Source organism: Ceratotherium simum, chromosome X, assembly GCF_057802395.1.
Source record: "Ceratotherium simum simum isolate JZ-2026a chromosome X, ASM5780239v1, whole genome shotgun sequence".
Taxonomy (NCBI): domain Eukaryota; kingdom Metazoa; phylum Chordata; class Mammalia; order Perissodactyla; family Rhinocerotidae; genus Ceratotherium; species Ceratotherium simum.
In genome coordinates this window covers 117,191,909-117,206,806 of record NC_141940.1, presented here as the reverse complement: position 1 = coordinate 117,206,806, position 14,898 = coordinate 117,191,909, and the positions used below count along the sequence as shown (strand labels likewise).

The following is a 14,898-nucleotide window of genomic DNA, read 5'->3' as shown; positions in this document are numbered from 1 at the left end:
TTAAATTTCCTCACTATCAACTAGCACAGAGCCTTATAAACACGTAATAAATATATGTGGAGTGACTGAAATAAACAGATCTCCCAAAGTCCCAAGAACGTTTCCAACTGCACATGCACAGAGAAGTGCATTTGTTGTTTCATTCAGCATTCACTGAGTGCACATTTATTGAACATCTACTATGCCCTACATTCTGACAATTCTGACACGAACAAATCCTTGGTCCTCAAGGACCCCACAGTCATGGGACAGTGAGGCAGCCATGAAATCAATAATTACATAACAGAGTGACAAGTACTATAACTGCCACCAAAAAGTGATGTGGCAGTATGAGGGAGGGAGTGGATAAATTTATAAGCTGGAGATTCAAGAATGGCTTCAAAGAAAAGGGGAGAGTTGTGCCTTGGAAGAGAAGTGGGAATTGGTCAAGTAGAGAAAGGAGATGGAGGGCAGAGCCCAAAAGAAGGAAGGAGGTTGGGAAAGACAAGTCATTTTCAGGGAGTGATGACATGTTGAAGGAAACTGGAGTAGTGGTGCTGATTGAGGGAAGTGGAGGACGTGAGAATGGAGAGGTAAGCAAGGACCAGATCATGAGGGACCATCTATGCCATACTAAAGAGTTTAAACTTTACCCTGTCAGTAAAGGAAAGTAAGGTAATAGAGTAAAGCAGTGCTACTCAAAGTATGGTCCATGGACCAGTGCAAGTCAGCAAACAGTTTGTTTCCATTCTGTACAGGAATTGAGAGAATAAATGTTCATAAACTTTTAAAAACAATTTGATATTTCCAAAACATCTAAGCATGTGATCAATGAACTTAATCAAGTACTGATCTCTGGTAGGTTGGTAATAAAGGAAGAAAGGGAAGAAGAGAGAGAGAAAGGGAGGCAGGGAGGGAGAAAGAGAAGAAGGAAGGAAGGAAAGAAGGAGGGAGGGGGGAAAAGAGGGAGAAAGGAGAGAACCACAGATGATTTAAGAAGCACCGGATGAAAGTGAAAGACCGTTTTCCCTTCTCCTATTTCCTTCTTCCATTATTCTTTTGCTCTGCTATAAGAGTCATTATCCTAAAACATGAAATAGATCCCATGCTTAAAACTTCAGCAAGATCCCATAGTCCAAAGGAATCAACCCAAATTCCTTACCATGACACAAAAACCCTCATAGTCTCTTTCTCTACCTGCTTTTTCAATCTCCCCTACTTCCTCTCCATTGAATTCATGCATCCTTCAGTCCCCCCTCTTCCCTAACACTTTAAGCTCTCACACGCATTTCAGTGGCTTTCATTCCTGGCTACACATTAGAATTATCTGGGATCTTTTAAAAATACAATGTCCAGGTTCCACCTAGGCTAGATCAGGCTGTCTAGACTCTAAAAGACCAATGGGCGAAGTTTCACACGATGTCTTTGTGAAAAAGATGGGGAAGCATGGAATGCATAAGATAAAGTGGATTAGTGACTACTCGGATAATTGGATCCAAAGAATGCAGAATAAATATCAACTTGTAGGAAGATATGTGCCATATGGTTTCATCCTTGTCCTTATCATGCATTTTTTCTTTTTATAGATGCAGATGAGAACACAGAGTTCCAGAGGACAAGCAACTGGGAAAGAAGACTTTGATGTTAAATAGCCAAATATTTTAGATAAAAATATTTCAATAGGTTAGATCAAGGGTATGTAAACTATGATTTGCAGACCAAATCCTATCTGCTGCCTGTTTTTGTAAAGTTTTATTGGAACATTTGTTTACGTATTAGCTATGGCTGATTTCCCACTGTAACAGCAGAGTCAACTCATTGTGACAGAGACAATATGGCCCACAAAATCTAAAATACTTACTATCTTTCCCTTTACAGAAAAAAGTTTGCTGACTTCTGGGCTAGAGAGATGGGATGAGAGATGTTATTTTAACAGGAGTGAATATAGGCTTGCTTGAATTTGGACAAACTACCTAATTTGTTTTAAAAGATATCGTTTTAGAGCAACATTGGTGGAAGAGTTTTGAAGACTTCAATGACAGTGACATTGATATGAAGCAACCATGGAATCTGACTGTCAAAAAACCAAGACCAAACAAACAAAAACCTAATATAGTTCTAGACCGTCTTAGTAGATGTAGAGCACAGGGTACGGAACGTCAAATTCCTGCTCACCTCCACGCAGACCAGAACCAACTCAGAGTGTTGTGTTCAGTTCAAGGATACTGACAGAATGAAGACAGCAACTAGGACGGATTAGGGGACTCAAAACCATTGTATAGGGGAAAACTGACAGAGGGAAGGATGTTTAGCCTAGAGAAGAAAAGACTCAACAGTTTTGAAAAATTGGCTGCCTTCATTTATTTTAGGACTATTATAGGAAAGAGCAATTTGGCTTCAGAAGGCAGAACAAAGTGGAGGTAAAGCACTTAACACTCAAAGGAGGGAGTATGTTTCCATCAATTAGAGGGGCCCACATGTGGAGCTGATGTCTTGGAAAGAGGTGAATCACCCATCCCTAAAGCAGTTTGAACTGAGGTTGTCAGCCACTTGTTAAAGAGGCAGAGGAGAGTCAAGAGTGAAAGGGGAGAAGGATCAGACTGCATACAGGGCTTCTCAAGCTTAGCAATATAGACATTTTTCACCAGATAATTCTTTGTTGTTGGGGGCTTACTTGTGCATTGTAGAATGTTTAACAGCATCCCTACCCACTAGATGCCAATAGCAACCCCCCTCTCACCAGTTATAACCAAAAATGTCTCCAGACATTGTCAAGTGTTCCTGGGGGGCAAAATCACTCCTACTTGAGAATCATTGACATAGACTAAGTGTATTCTTCAGGCTGTCTGGTCCTCAGGAAGGTGATCTCCGTATTGGGTGTCCATATACACCACAGTGTCCTGACAATCTCAATTTGACTCTGTGTCCTACAATAATTATTACCAGTGTCTTTTTTCACTCTCAAAAGGATTCCAGTTTGGATGATAAATTATGTGGTCACCCTACCTTAGGCACAGAGCTCTTTCTAATGTCAGCATTACTATCTTTGCAGATAAAGGAAGCAGCCAAGGGTGATACTAATGTTTAATATTTCCCAAATATTTCAACTCTTGGGATTAGTGCTAGAATGTTCACATACTCGTTGGCTCTTGTCTGCTGAGAGCACTGATGACCCACTCTGCTGAAGGACCTGCAATTGACGCTTGACTGTGACATTCTGAATTTCTTCTAGTGGATAAGTTTTGGCAAGCTTGCACTGTTCTTCATAAAAGGCAGCCCATCTGGCCCCAGCTTCATTCTGAAATGACAGAAAATAAAGTTGAAGTCAGGATGGCACTGCTTGAACAGATAGAACAGAAAATATAGTCCAAAGAACATCTGGTGCAACATCTCATATTTCCTGAGTGGTTTAGTTCTCTACTTTGCTGAAGGTCAAGCCTTAAGTTAAGAGTGACCAGGCCACTCTTTATCACTCTCTCTTTCTGGCCCAGTGCCTAGTTTTACCAAGGGTCCTGTCCCCAGAACTGGAAGTGAATTCTCACAGATGATTCACATTGTGGAGCCCTGGAATTTATGGCCTTATGGCCTATTTATGGATCAAGGATTCAAGGATGAATGCTCTAAATGGAGAGCCCGCTAGAGCTCAGAGTGGACTTAATGGGAATACAACTCCTCATGATGATGAGAACTGTAAGAAATGAGAACCAGTTTGCAGTAAGCTCCACAGTGCCATGACTTACCAGAGATTCTGACCTTAAATTATGATCCCCAAACAAGGCTGCCCAGAATATGGCCATTTTTTTTTTTTTTATTTATTCAGTTTTTTCCCCCCAAAGCCCCAGTAGATAGTTGTATGTCATAGGTTCACATCCTTCTAGTTGCTGTACGTGGGACTCGGCCTCGCGTTGGACGGAGAAGTGGTGCCTCGGGGCGCTCCCGGGATCCGAACCCGGGCCGCCAGCATCAGAGCGCACGCACTTAACCGCTAAGCCACGGAGCCGGCCCTGAATATGGCCATTTTGTAGCCACGATGGTTTTCTGCCGGCAAAAGAAACCAACAAGCAGGTGATGATGCCAGGATTCACTTGCCCCCCATCTTGAACATCAGTAGGCAGGTGAACTTCTCCAGACTTCTCTAGTGCAGTCTTCTCTCAATGCACAAACTCATTTCCATTTATCAAAGACTAAGATGAGCAACTGCTTTGTACATTGTACTTCTCTAGACCATACATACAAAAGAGGTAGTGTATGAGGCAAGTAAGAGCTCCATGCTTGGAGTCAGACACCTCTGACTAGCTGTGTGACCTTGGGCAAATTACTTAGCCTCTCTGAGCCACAATTACCTTATTTTTAAAATGAGAGTAATAATAGGACTTACCTCAAAGGGTTGTTGTAAGGACAAGAAGAACTAACAAATAATAAAATGCTTATCAGAGTGCCTGATACATCCTAAGCATTCAAAAAACGTTAGCTGTTTTATGATTTACAGAAAAAAAAAAGCCCTTGTCCTTAACTTGCTTACAGTTTTATCAGACAGATAAGATATGCATCATGAGCGTTTCATTAATGAAACATAAGAGCACATGATAATGTGTAAACTATGAGTGGGCCAAGCAGTTTCTGGTATAGGAAAAGAGAGACTCACGCAGGTGACAATATTTGGCCAAGCCCTCATGGAGGAGGTGGGACACAAGACAGACCTTAAAGTAGGTAGGAATTGGATGGGTATAGAGTACTTTGCACAATAATTTACCTCATTTGATCTTCTTAACAACCCCATGAGACAGAAAATCATTCTAGCTCCATTTTTCTTATGTGCAGAAAAGAGCTGAGAGAAATAAATAGAGGAGATGGCAATCAATTGCCAGAGTCTAGATCCTAGATCCTGTGGTGGAAAGACTCTAAAGGGCTCCCATGACCCCTACTTCCTGGTGGTACACCCTTGTGTGTCCCTGCCCACCTTGAGTGTGAATGGGAACTGTGACTCAATTCTAACCAGTAGAATATAGCAAAGGTGACAGGATGTACATGTTTATGTTACATAAGATTGTAATTTTTATCTTGCTGGAAGACCCTCTCTCCCTTGTTGACTTTATTGCAGCAAGATGCCATGTTGTGAGCTACTCTATGGATAGGGTCACATGGTGAAGAATTAAGGATAGCCTCTGACTGACCTCCTAAGGACCTCAGTCAAGTAGCATACAAGGATCTGAATGCTACCATTAACCACATTAGCTTGGAAGTGGATTCATCCCCAGTCGAGCCTCAGATGAGACCACAGCTCTAGCCAGGACCTTGATTGCAACCTTATGAGACTCAGAAGCAGATCTAGCTAAGCTATGCCTGGACTCCTGACGCACAGAAACTGTGACATAATGTGTATTCTTTTAAGCTGCTAAGCCTGTGGTGATTTTTTACACAATAGATAACTAGTACAGATTCCAAAGGCAGGACTCCAGGCATGATTGCACTTTCTAGACCAAGGAATTTTACTTTTATCCTGTGAATACCACAGAGTCACTTAGGGGTTGCAAGCGGGCATGTGACATGATGGAAATGGTGCGTGGAAGTGACAATAATGGATTGGACAAGAGATGAAGAGAACAGTGGCAGTGAAATGGAAAACAATTTCTCTCTTTATTGAGCACACACAACCCCTCAGGAACTACTTTTCAATTAATCTTCACAAACAATCTTGTGAGGTAGTGGTGATTGTCTCCACTTCACAAATGAGGGAAATGAGGCACAGAGCAGGTAAATAACTTTCCCGAGGTCACACAGCTAGTAATGGGAGAACCAGGGTGTCAACACAGATACGTTGACTTCCAAAGCTAATGCTCTTAACCATTGACTATAGATCGTATTCAACACATTCTAGTCTTCTCTCTAACATGCATGGGTGGGAAGGAGTGAGTTATGGAAAGAGGAGTTTGGTCTACAGCACAGACTCATCTATGCAACCCACCACTCACTTCTCAATCCTTACCCTTCTTCACCCAATCCGAGATGATTTTACTGTCAAGCAAAATTTCTGGTAAAACTTTGGTACCAAATTATAGGAATAATTTTATTCTCAATCTATTTTGGAAACTACTCACAATCCCCAAAAGGCCTCAATCTTAGAACATTTTTTTATTATACGACATATGGGAACTTTATTTATTACAACTATACTACAAGTATTATACTTTATAGCAGCAAAAAAGTTACTTTATGTTGCCTTGAATTTTGGCCTCTGAGGACATACTGTTCCATCCCAAGCTATTCTTTTTAATATTATTTAAAATTTATTCCATAGCCTCACTCTAAGGCTCCCAAGCCTAAATAAAACTGACAGCTTAGCAGTTATGCAGAGAATCAAAGTCAGTCCATACATACCAACCAGATACCTTAGACAGTGGTCGATAGCTATATGTAATTTTTTGACCAGAACAATGAATGAAATGAAACATATACAGTCATTTACATAGCTACAGGGTTCAAAAGAAACCATTACAGATCAAATAAGTCGCATCCCATACTACCTCTGTGCAAAGGCAGGAGAGCAGCAACTAAAACAGCAAAAGTTTCCACAGCCATAGATAGGGGTTTGGGGTCAAGACGCACATTGTTCAGTACAATCACAGGAAATTAAAACCCTCTCTGACTCCCTACCTATAACTGTAGTGGATACCATATTCTCATCCTGTGAAACATCCTTTATAATTTCAAGGACTGAAAGTCTAAATCCTATATTAATATATTTTGAAATATTCAAAAAGATATCCTGCTCTTTTTGGTCCCAACTCCACGCAAATTAAATATGATGATTTCTTTATGCTTTTACATGTTTTCATATGAGCTTTGCCTTAAGCTATAGGTCTGGTGGTCTCTATCCAAATTACAATAGTTTTATTTAAATAATTAAAATGTTTTTGTGGTAAGTTGTTTGAGATTTGAAGTATTGATATCACATTTTCTCCTTTTCTATAGCTTATTATCCCCTGAACCAGGCTATACTTTTAGCAACCTCTAAACCACTTCTTCTCCTGTAGATATGAGAGTTCCCTGAAGACAGAAGATGAAAAACCGACTGGAACCTTAGCATCCACCCAGGAACTTGGAGCCCAACAAGCTCCCAGGAAACCCTCCACCCTCAGCTCCCATATGCCGGCCCAGTTTCCATGTATAGCCCTCAAAACCACATCAGAATCAAAGACAAAAGCTGCCTTAGTTACTTTTCAAATATGCCTAGATATATATTTTAAAAAACACTTATTCTATTCCACAAAGTAGGTAATCTAAATTATAAGAATGTGAATTCTATCACTCTGCCTTGGGAATCAAAAACTTATTTTTTCTTCATTTTAGATGGGAGAAGGGGGTATGGATTACAAACATTTTAATTTTTTTCTGAATTTTATCTCATAGGGAAAAAAAACACCCCTGAAATTAGGTCCTGTCAGAAAGTGGCCCGCCATATATATATTTGATATATATTGTAATAATAATATAGCATAAGTAACATAGCAAATACCATGAAAACCTCTACTCAGACTTAATAAATGTTGATGTTTTGTAATATTTGCTTCAGACATTTTTATTTGCTGATTATAGTCTATAATACTGTATCATATACTCGAAAGTTGCTAAGAGAGTAGATCTTAAATATTCTCACCACAAAAAAAAGAATGGTAATTATGTGACCTGATGAAGGTGTTAACAATGCTACCATGGTAATCACTTTGCAATATATAAGTGTATCAAATCAACACACTGTACACCTTAAACTTACACAATGTTATATGTTAATTATATCTCAATAAAGTGGGGGAAAAAATGAAATAAAACCCCTTTGCTTTTTTTACTCAACATATTTTTTCCAGTTTTTCAAGCATATATAATTTATTCATTTTAACTGCTGTGTAACATTTAAATGTATGACCAAATCCAAGTTTATTTAATAATTTCTCATCTATGGATGTTTATTGTGTTTCCTGTTTTGAAGTATTACGTTGTTTTCACAAACATTCTTGTATTAGGTTAAACCATATGAAATTGTCAATATTCAATTTTAACCTGCAAATATGGAAATTTCATAGGAGTCGATCCAAGTCAAGGTTTCTTGAGCACACAGGTGAGGCTCTCCAGGTGGAATCCCTAGAAGTGGAATTGACGGGTTAAAGCAATTTTCAACTTTGATGGATATTGTCAAATTTTGGTAAACCTGATTTTATGTCACCTCGGCACTTCATTATTATTATAATGTTGTCTGCCTGATTATTAATGAAGTTAAACATATATATGAGGTATGTAAACATATATATTCAAATCTCCTCCTCCATGAATTTGCTGCTCATATCTTTTCCTCATTTTTCTAGTGGATTTGTCTTTTTCTTATCACTTAGGAAAATTTTGTATATATTCTGGCTGTTAATCCTTTGTTAATTATATGCATCACAAATGTTTTCTTGAGCTCTGTTTCTTGTCTTTTGTGTGTGTGTGTTTATGATGTGTTTTGATGCACAGAAGTTTGTTTTTAATTCTAGTGCAGTTGATTTGATCAATATTTTCCTTCATTGCATGATCCTTTGTCTCTTATTTAATACACCCTTCCTAACCGAAAGTCATTTAATAAGCCATTCCTAACCAAAAGTCACCTACATTTTCCTATAAAATTTCAAGTCTTGCTTTTCCTATTTAATCTTTAATTTATCCTAAATTTATTTGTGTCTATTGCATAAAGTAGGAATGAGTTGAGCTTTTATAAAAGGGCCCTACAGATTTTTTAATTTGCTTCTTTTTTCTGGAGCTCTAGGGACCTGAACTAGTTTTTTCTTAATTTCTTGGCTCAATAATCCTGCACCATGCTAGTAGTGTAAATTCAATTTCCACACCTATCAAAAAACTCACAGGTGAAACCTGATTTTGATCAAGTCTCTAGATCAGGACTCTGCCCACGATCTGTTTTTGTAAATAAAGTTTTATTGGAACATAGTCACACCCATTTATGTATTGTCTGTGGCTACTTATGTGCTACAATGGCAGAGACAAATAGTCTACAATGGCAGAGTTGAACAGAGACCATAGGGCCCACAAAGCCTGAAATATTTACTATCCGGCCTTTTACAGAAAACGTGTGCTGACCTCTGCCCTAGACCTATATATTTACAGGAAATACAGGGGACGAAAGGGCATGTTAAGCAACATTATGGGACACAATCAGCAAATCCAGAAAGTAGGAGTTTCTTTAGGACCAGCAGTTCAATTCTTCCACAAATAAATTGTAAAAAAAGTGAGGGAAGGACTCTATAGATTAAAAGAGACTTAAAGTACATCCACCAAAACGATTGGAAGGAAAGAATCTTGTTAGATCCTTATTCAAATAAACCAGCTGAAATTTAAAAAAATATATGAGACAGAGTGCATTTGAATGTTGACTAGATATTTGATGATACTGAGGAATTATTGTTAAGTTTTTGACATAGTACTGTTATTAAGGTTGTTTTTAAAAATTGTTACTTTGAGAGCTACAAGGTGAAATATTTACACATAAAACTATATGATGTTTGGGATGTCCTTCAAAATAATCCAATAAATGTGGGGTTGGGTAGAAAAATAAGACAAGATTGGCCAAAGTGTTGATAATTGGTGAATCTGGGCAATGGGTATAAAGAGATTCAGTATACTAGTCTCTCTTCTTTTATACACGTTTGAAAATTTTTATGATAAAAAGTAAAAAAAAATTCGTACAACGAAATACTATTTGGCAATAAAAAGGAACAAAGTAATGATATATGCTACAACATGCAAAGTGAAAGAAGCCAGTCACAAAAGACCACAGTGTATAATTAATTAATATGAAATGTTCAGAATAGTCAAATCTGTAGAGACAGAAAGTAGATTAGTAGTTGCTTAGAGCTGGGGGCTGGTGGGAGGAAGAGTGATTGCTAATGGGCATGCGGTTTCTTTTTGGAGTGATGAAAATGTTCTAAAATTAGATGATGGTGATGGTTGTACAATTCTGTAAATATACTAAAAAACATTGAATTGTATACTTTAAATTGGTGAATTTTCTGGTGAGTAAATTATATCTCAATGAAGCTGTTGTTAAAAGCCCTCAACAGTAAAAGCAAAGAAAAGAATCACCTTATTCCCTAGATCCTATATCTAGATCTGAAATGCCATGGAACTGCTCCAAACCAAAGGATTTAGCCAAAATTTTACCCAGTTAACCTGGCACACATCAAGAAGCAGTGACAGTTCCTGACCACCAGACTGCCCTCTCTGGGTGTAGCTGGTGACCGCCTCGTGCCTGCCAGTGCTTGGATCAATAATTGTGCCACATTTGGGTATAATTAAACATATCATTTTGAGTTGCCCGAGTTTAATTTCACCAAAATTACGTCACTAAACTGGGACATTATCAAGTTTTCATGACAAAGGAACACTAGTATGAACAAGGCCACTAATGCACTTGACTCATGTTAATCTTCCACACGTGGAATATATCCATTCACAACTGTTATGCACTGAAAAATCTTGGCTACGTCCATCTACTCCCTTACATTTCAAGAGACAAAGAAATAAGTGACTTGCCCAAGGTATCACAGCCAGCTCAGGAGAGTCAAGATAGCATCGTATTTCCTGAATTCCACTGTATTTGCAGCACAGTGATCTTTCCCCATCCTTGTACCTGTGTGTATTTGTGTGTGTTCAGGAGTGTGGGATGAACTCATTGGAGACAGGGATGAAGTCTACATTCTTCCCTTGGATATTGAATAGTAGTTTAAAATTATCCGGCTCTGAATTCACTGTGACCCCAGCCCTAAAGACATAGGAACAGGTTCAGGAATCAGGCGTGCCCAAGGACTCTAGGGGCCCTGGCAACTGGGGGCTGAAGAAGGCCTAGAAACCATCCAAAGGGTAAGTCTGGGCCTCCTGCTTTCTCTTCACAGCTTCTGATAACTCATCAAGAAATATTTATGAAGTGTTCTCAGAGACCTTCGGGGCTGCAACAGAGCAGTCTTCAACACTCACTTCAGATGCATGGAGAGGAGTTTGGGGCAGCTGTAGTAGATACTGCCAAATCCTGGAACAGTGAACCAGGATGTCTCTGCCAGCACTGAGATCCTTTTGCTCTCTTCCAGGGATAAAAATTGCCTAGGGACCTACTATGTTGCTAGAGAGCTTCTGACTTTGCAAAAAAAAATTCATCTTTTTGATTTACAAAGGTCTCCACTTCAAAAATCAAACCAACGGTAGACTTACAAAGAAGAGGCAATGCAAAAAAAGTAATATCATTTTACTGAGATGATAATTACAGTTTAATTGGTGACTGTTCGATCTTAAACATGAGAAGTGCATTTGCTATAAAGCAAGGGAGGCAATTTACTGTATAGCACATGACAAGTGTTTGGTAATTAATTTTCCCTGAATTTATGAACGATTTAGAAACCTGTTTTGAATGAAGTTTTTTTCCTATCTTTTTCTGATGGACCTCTCCTAAGTAAGGAGTTTTTAGGACACTACACTGATCAAGTTTTAAGGCCTTCTATTATTTTAAGGTATATTCTCACAACTTGATCTAAGAATAGCCATACTACGTCAGATCCATTGGCTGACAAGCTCAATATTCTGATTCTGAAAGTTACACCAAGGGACAACTAGGAAATGGCAGATTGTCCTCAATAATGTCACCTTGATAGGAAACAAATATATGTGTCATATAGCCCATATTTCCCTTCCTGTATTACTTATCTATTGCTACAATAATACTATGTAACAAACAACCAAAAACCTCAAAGGCATAAGTCTTTTATTGTTTATGAGACTAGAATCACTGGGGTTGCCAGGCAGTTCTGCTGATCTTGGCGGGATTTGCTTACAACTCTGGGAAGTTGGTTTCTGCTGGGACAACTACTCCGTGTGTCTCTCATTCTTTAGCTAGCTAGCCCAGGTATGTTCTCATGGCAAAGGCAAAGGTGTAAACGACAAGCCCCATTATTCAAGTCCATTTCAAGCCTCTGCTTGCATGATGTCTGCTAACACCCCATTGGTCAAAGTAAGTTACATGGCGAAGGACACAGTCACATCATTTTCAGTTGGATGGCACTGCAAAGTGACATAACCTGGGGCATTGATATAAAGAAGGGTAAAGAACTGGCCCCACCAATGCACTTGACCATACTTCCTTACCCACGGTGGATCTACAGTTCTCACATTTGCTTAAATACTTCAAAAACCTATTTATAGTTTTTAATGTCTCACTTTTTAATATTAAAGAATGGCCTAGTTTTACAAGTCTTACCAGTTTTACCACCGGTAAGGTAAATAGCACCTCCTCCTATTTATGGCAAATTTATCTCTTTTGAGCTTTCAAAGGCACCACCTTTCTAGTATGAAGAGATTTGGCCAATACAACTGTGAACACTCTATCCTTTCTTGTTCCGTCTCAGACTAATTTTCTTTTTCTTTTTGAGTCAGGCTTTGTACAGCTAATTCTGCTTTCCCTCCTAACTCTCTCTGATCCTTTTAAATCATTCCAGTTGCTCTTTTTGGGGGAACTTTCTCCATTTCTAAAATTTTTTCTCTAAGCATAGCCACCAGCAGCATACCATATCTCAGCATCCTGCTCATCTTGGTACCTCTTGTAGCACCTACCACAGTGCCGATTTTATTAGGGGATCTCAGTACATGCGATAAGAGAATAGAAAGAAGAGCCATTTCCCTCCCTGCCCATTGCCCCCGTCCCCAGGTAAACCCACACAGGTGCACCTAAATGCACTAATGCACCCTTCGCCACTGCTTGCGGAAGGAAATATTGGGCCCCATGCTTGCTTCCTGCATTCAAATGTTTTCACTTTCCTTTAAAGAGCCCGTACTTCCTGCAGTTTGCCCACACTTTGTGATTTATGCCCTTTCATTTCTGGCCTTTGCTCTAATCATCTGGTGCAATTCAAAAGTGATAGCACTTAATGATCCAGAGACGATTTCAACATCGCTACATCTCATTCTGTAACATGCCGTCTCAGCATCTGGGTGCTCAGCAGAACTGTTACATGTCTCTTCAGCAGTTCTAGCTCCCTCTCACACCAATAGCAATGATATCTTACTGTTCTCCCATGCTCCAAGCATCGAGCACTATTCTGGTTGTTTCGTGTATTAATTCAGTCTTCACAGTAACCCTCTGAGGCAGATACGATTGTTCTTTTTCACAGATGAAAAAACTAAGGTGCAGAGAAGTTAATTAACTAGCTCAAGTTCACCCAGCTAGAAAGTAGTAGAGCCAGGACTTGAACCTCGGCGGTCTGGCTCCAGAGCTCTTAGGCTTGATGCTGGTATACGTTCACCACCACCCACAAGACCGTTCAGCTGAAAATGAAAACAAATACACGATACACTACAGGCACCTCCAACAGAGAGCAAATAGAAAGTGAGGAAAAAGCAGCAATGAAAAGATGAAGAGAGGTAAAACTAAAACATGAGACAAGAAAAAAATGATCTCCTATGATAACACCAGGCTATCAAAATCTTCTGGATTTCTTGGAGCTTTAGAAAAATAGAAAAAAATCTCTTGGGGGATTTCAAATGAGGCAATAGCTCTCATATTTGATCTGTCCAATGAATGGCAGCAATTTAATTTAAACATGCAACCATTAATCATTTGGAAAAAATAAGCTTCTGAACGACATTTTTGAAGGAATGTGTTGCTGTACAAGTGCCACAAAAATCTTCTCTCAAATAATGTTGTTCAATTTCCCACACTAAATGTGTAAGAATACTGCTTTGGGACCTGTGAGAGAGAAATTCCTAAATCCTTGCACTTGTCAAACAAAGCATCTTGCTTTCCCAGAGCATTCTGAGATTTGTCAGAACTGGTTTAATTATGGTTTTTCTTGGAGGGCTCTGGAGGGATTCTGTGACCTTTGGAAGTCCCTCAGAGCTCCCTAACAATTAAGGAAGGAATTCCCAAGTCCAGCCTCACCCGACCCATGGTTAGCTTAATTACTAGCTAGCTCTTTAACCAAGCCTCCAGTTGCATTTTTCAGTTAATATATCATTCATAGAGGGTCTTTAGAGATTCCTGTTGACATTGTAGGCTTGAGGAAATTCACTCAAAAACCTATGGCATTTCCATGAAATGCTCTGAAACCCTGACTGTGATGAGAATTATAGTGGTAACTTTATAAAGCATGTTCACTAGTTTTCAAGAATCTGGACCTGAGACCAGTGAATTATTTTGTAACAATTTTCCAAATGAACCCCAAGGTCAATTAAGTTTAGACATCTGGGACTCCAGAATCAGAAATACTGAGGCAAAGATCCAGCCTCACAGCTCAGAGCATTTCTTTGATTTCCCTTTTCAGTTTTATGGGCAGTAATCTAATCTGTAAGAAGCAACAAATATCCCTGTGTAGCCGTGAGAACTCACCATCTTTTGGACATTCTCGTCGGTAATATTGGTGTTATAACTCCAAGAAGCAAGTGCACTTTGATAAGACAGGTCTTCAGCTTCGGGGTTAAACTTCTCCAAAAATGTCTTGGCTAGTTCCTCAGTGGTGGATTGAGCAGCAGTCACAGCTACAAGGCTGAGAAGGAGCCAGGAGGAGCCTGACATCTTTCCCTGTGCACCAAGATCCCATCCACTGAACAACTTTCCCGAGAGTAAAACCTCCTCATGAGTTTTTTTCTCTCATCAGCCTTTGAACTCGGGTTGGGCACTGAGCAGGGAAGACAAAAAAAAAAAGAAGAAGAAGAAGAAACAGTAAACAATCTGCTGAACCAACATAAAGTTCATCCTGGAGAGAACAGATATGTAAACAGATTTTAGAATGATTTTTAAAGTAAATCAAATAAACAAATGTTATTCATTAATCCTAGAGAATCATAGCTCTCCCAGCATTTTACGTCCAAATCAAAACTTGTACATTCGGTTAA

At 39.1% G+C, this 14,898-nt stretch overlaps 1 protein-coding gene across 2 annotated transcripts in view; it reads right to left on the bottom strand.

The window, feature by feature from the left end:
* Positions 1-14,578, bottom strand: part of ACE2 (angiotensin converting enzyme 2) — a 51,260-nt gene extending 36,682 nt beyond the window's left edge. For both annotated transcript variants that reach the window (XM_004435149.3, XM_087427259.1), the window contains exons 1-2: positions 14,393-14,578; positions 3,119-3,277 (exon numbers count right to left, since the gene is read on the bottom strand). In XM_004435149.3, the coding sequence (XP_004435206.1) occupies positions 3,119-3,277; positions 14,393-14,578 (345 nt within the window). The remainder of the gene's footprint in view (positions 1-3,118; positions 3,278-14,392) is intronic.
* Between the last annotated feature and the right edge of the window lie 320 nt (positions 14,579-14,898).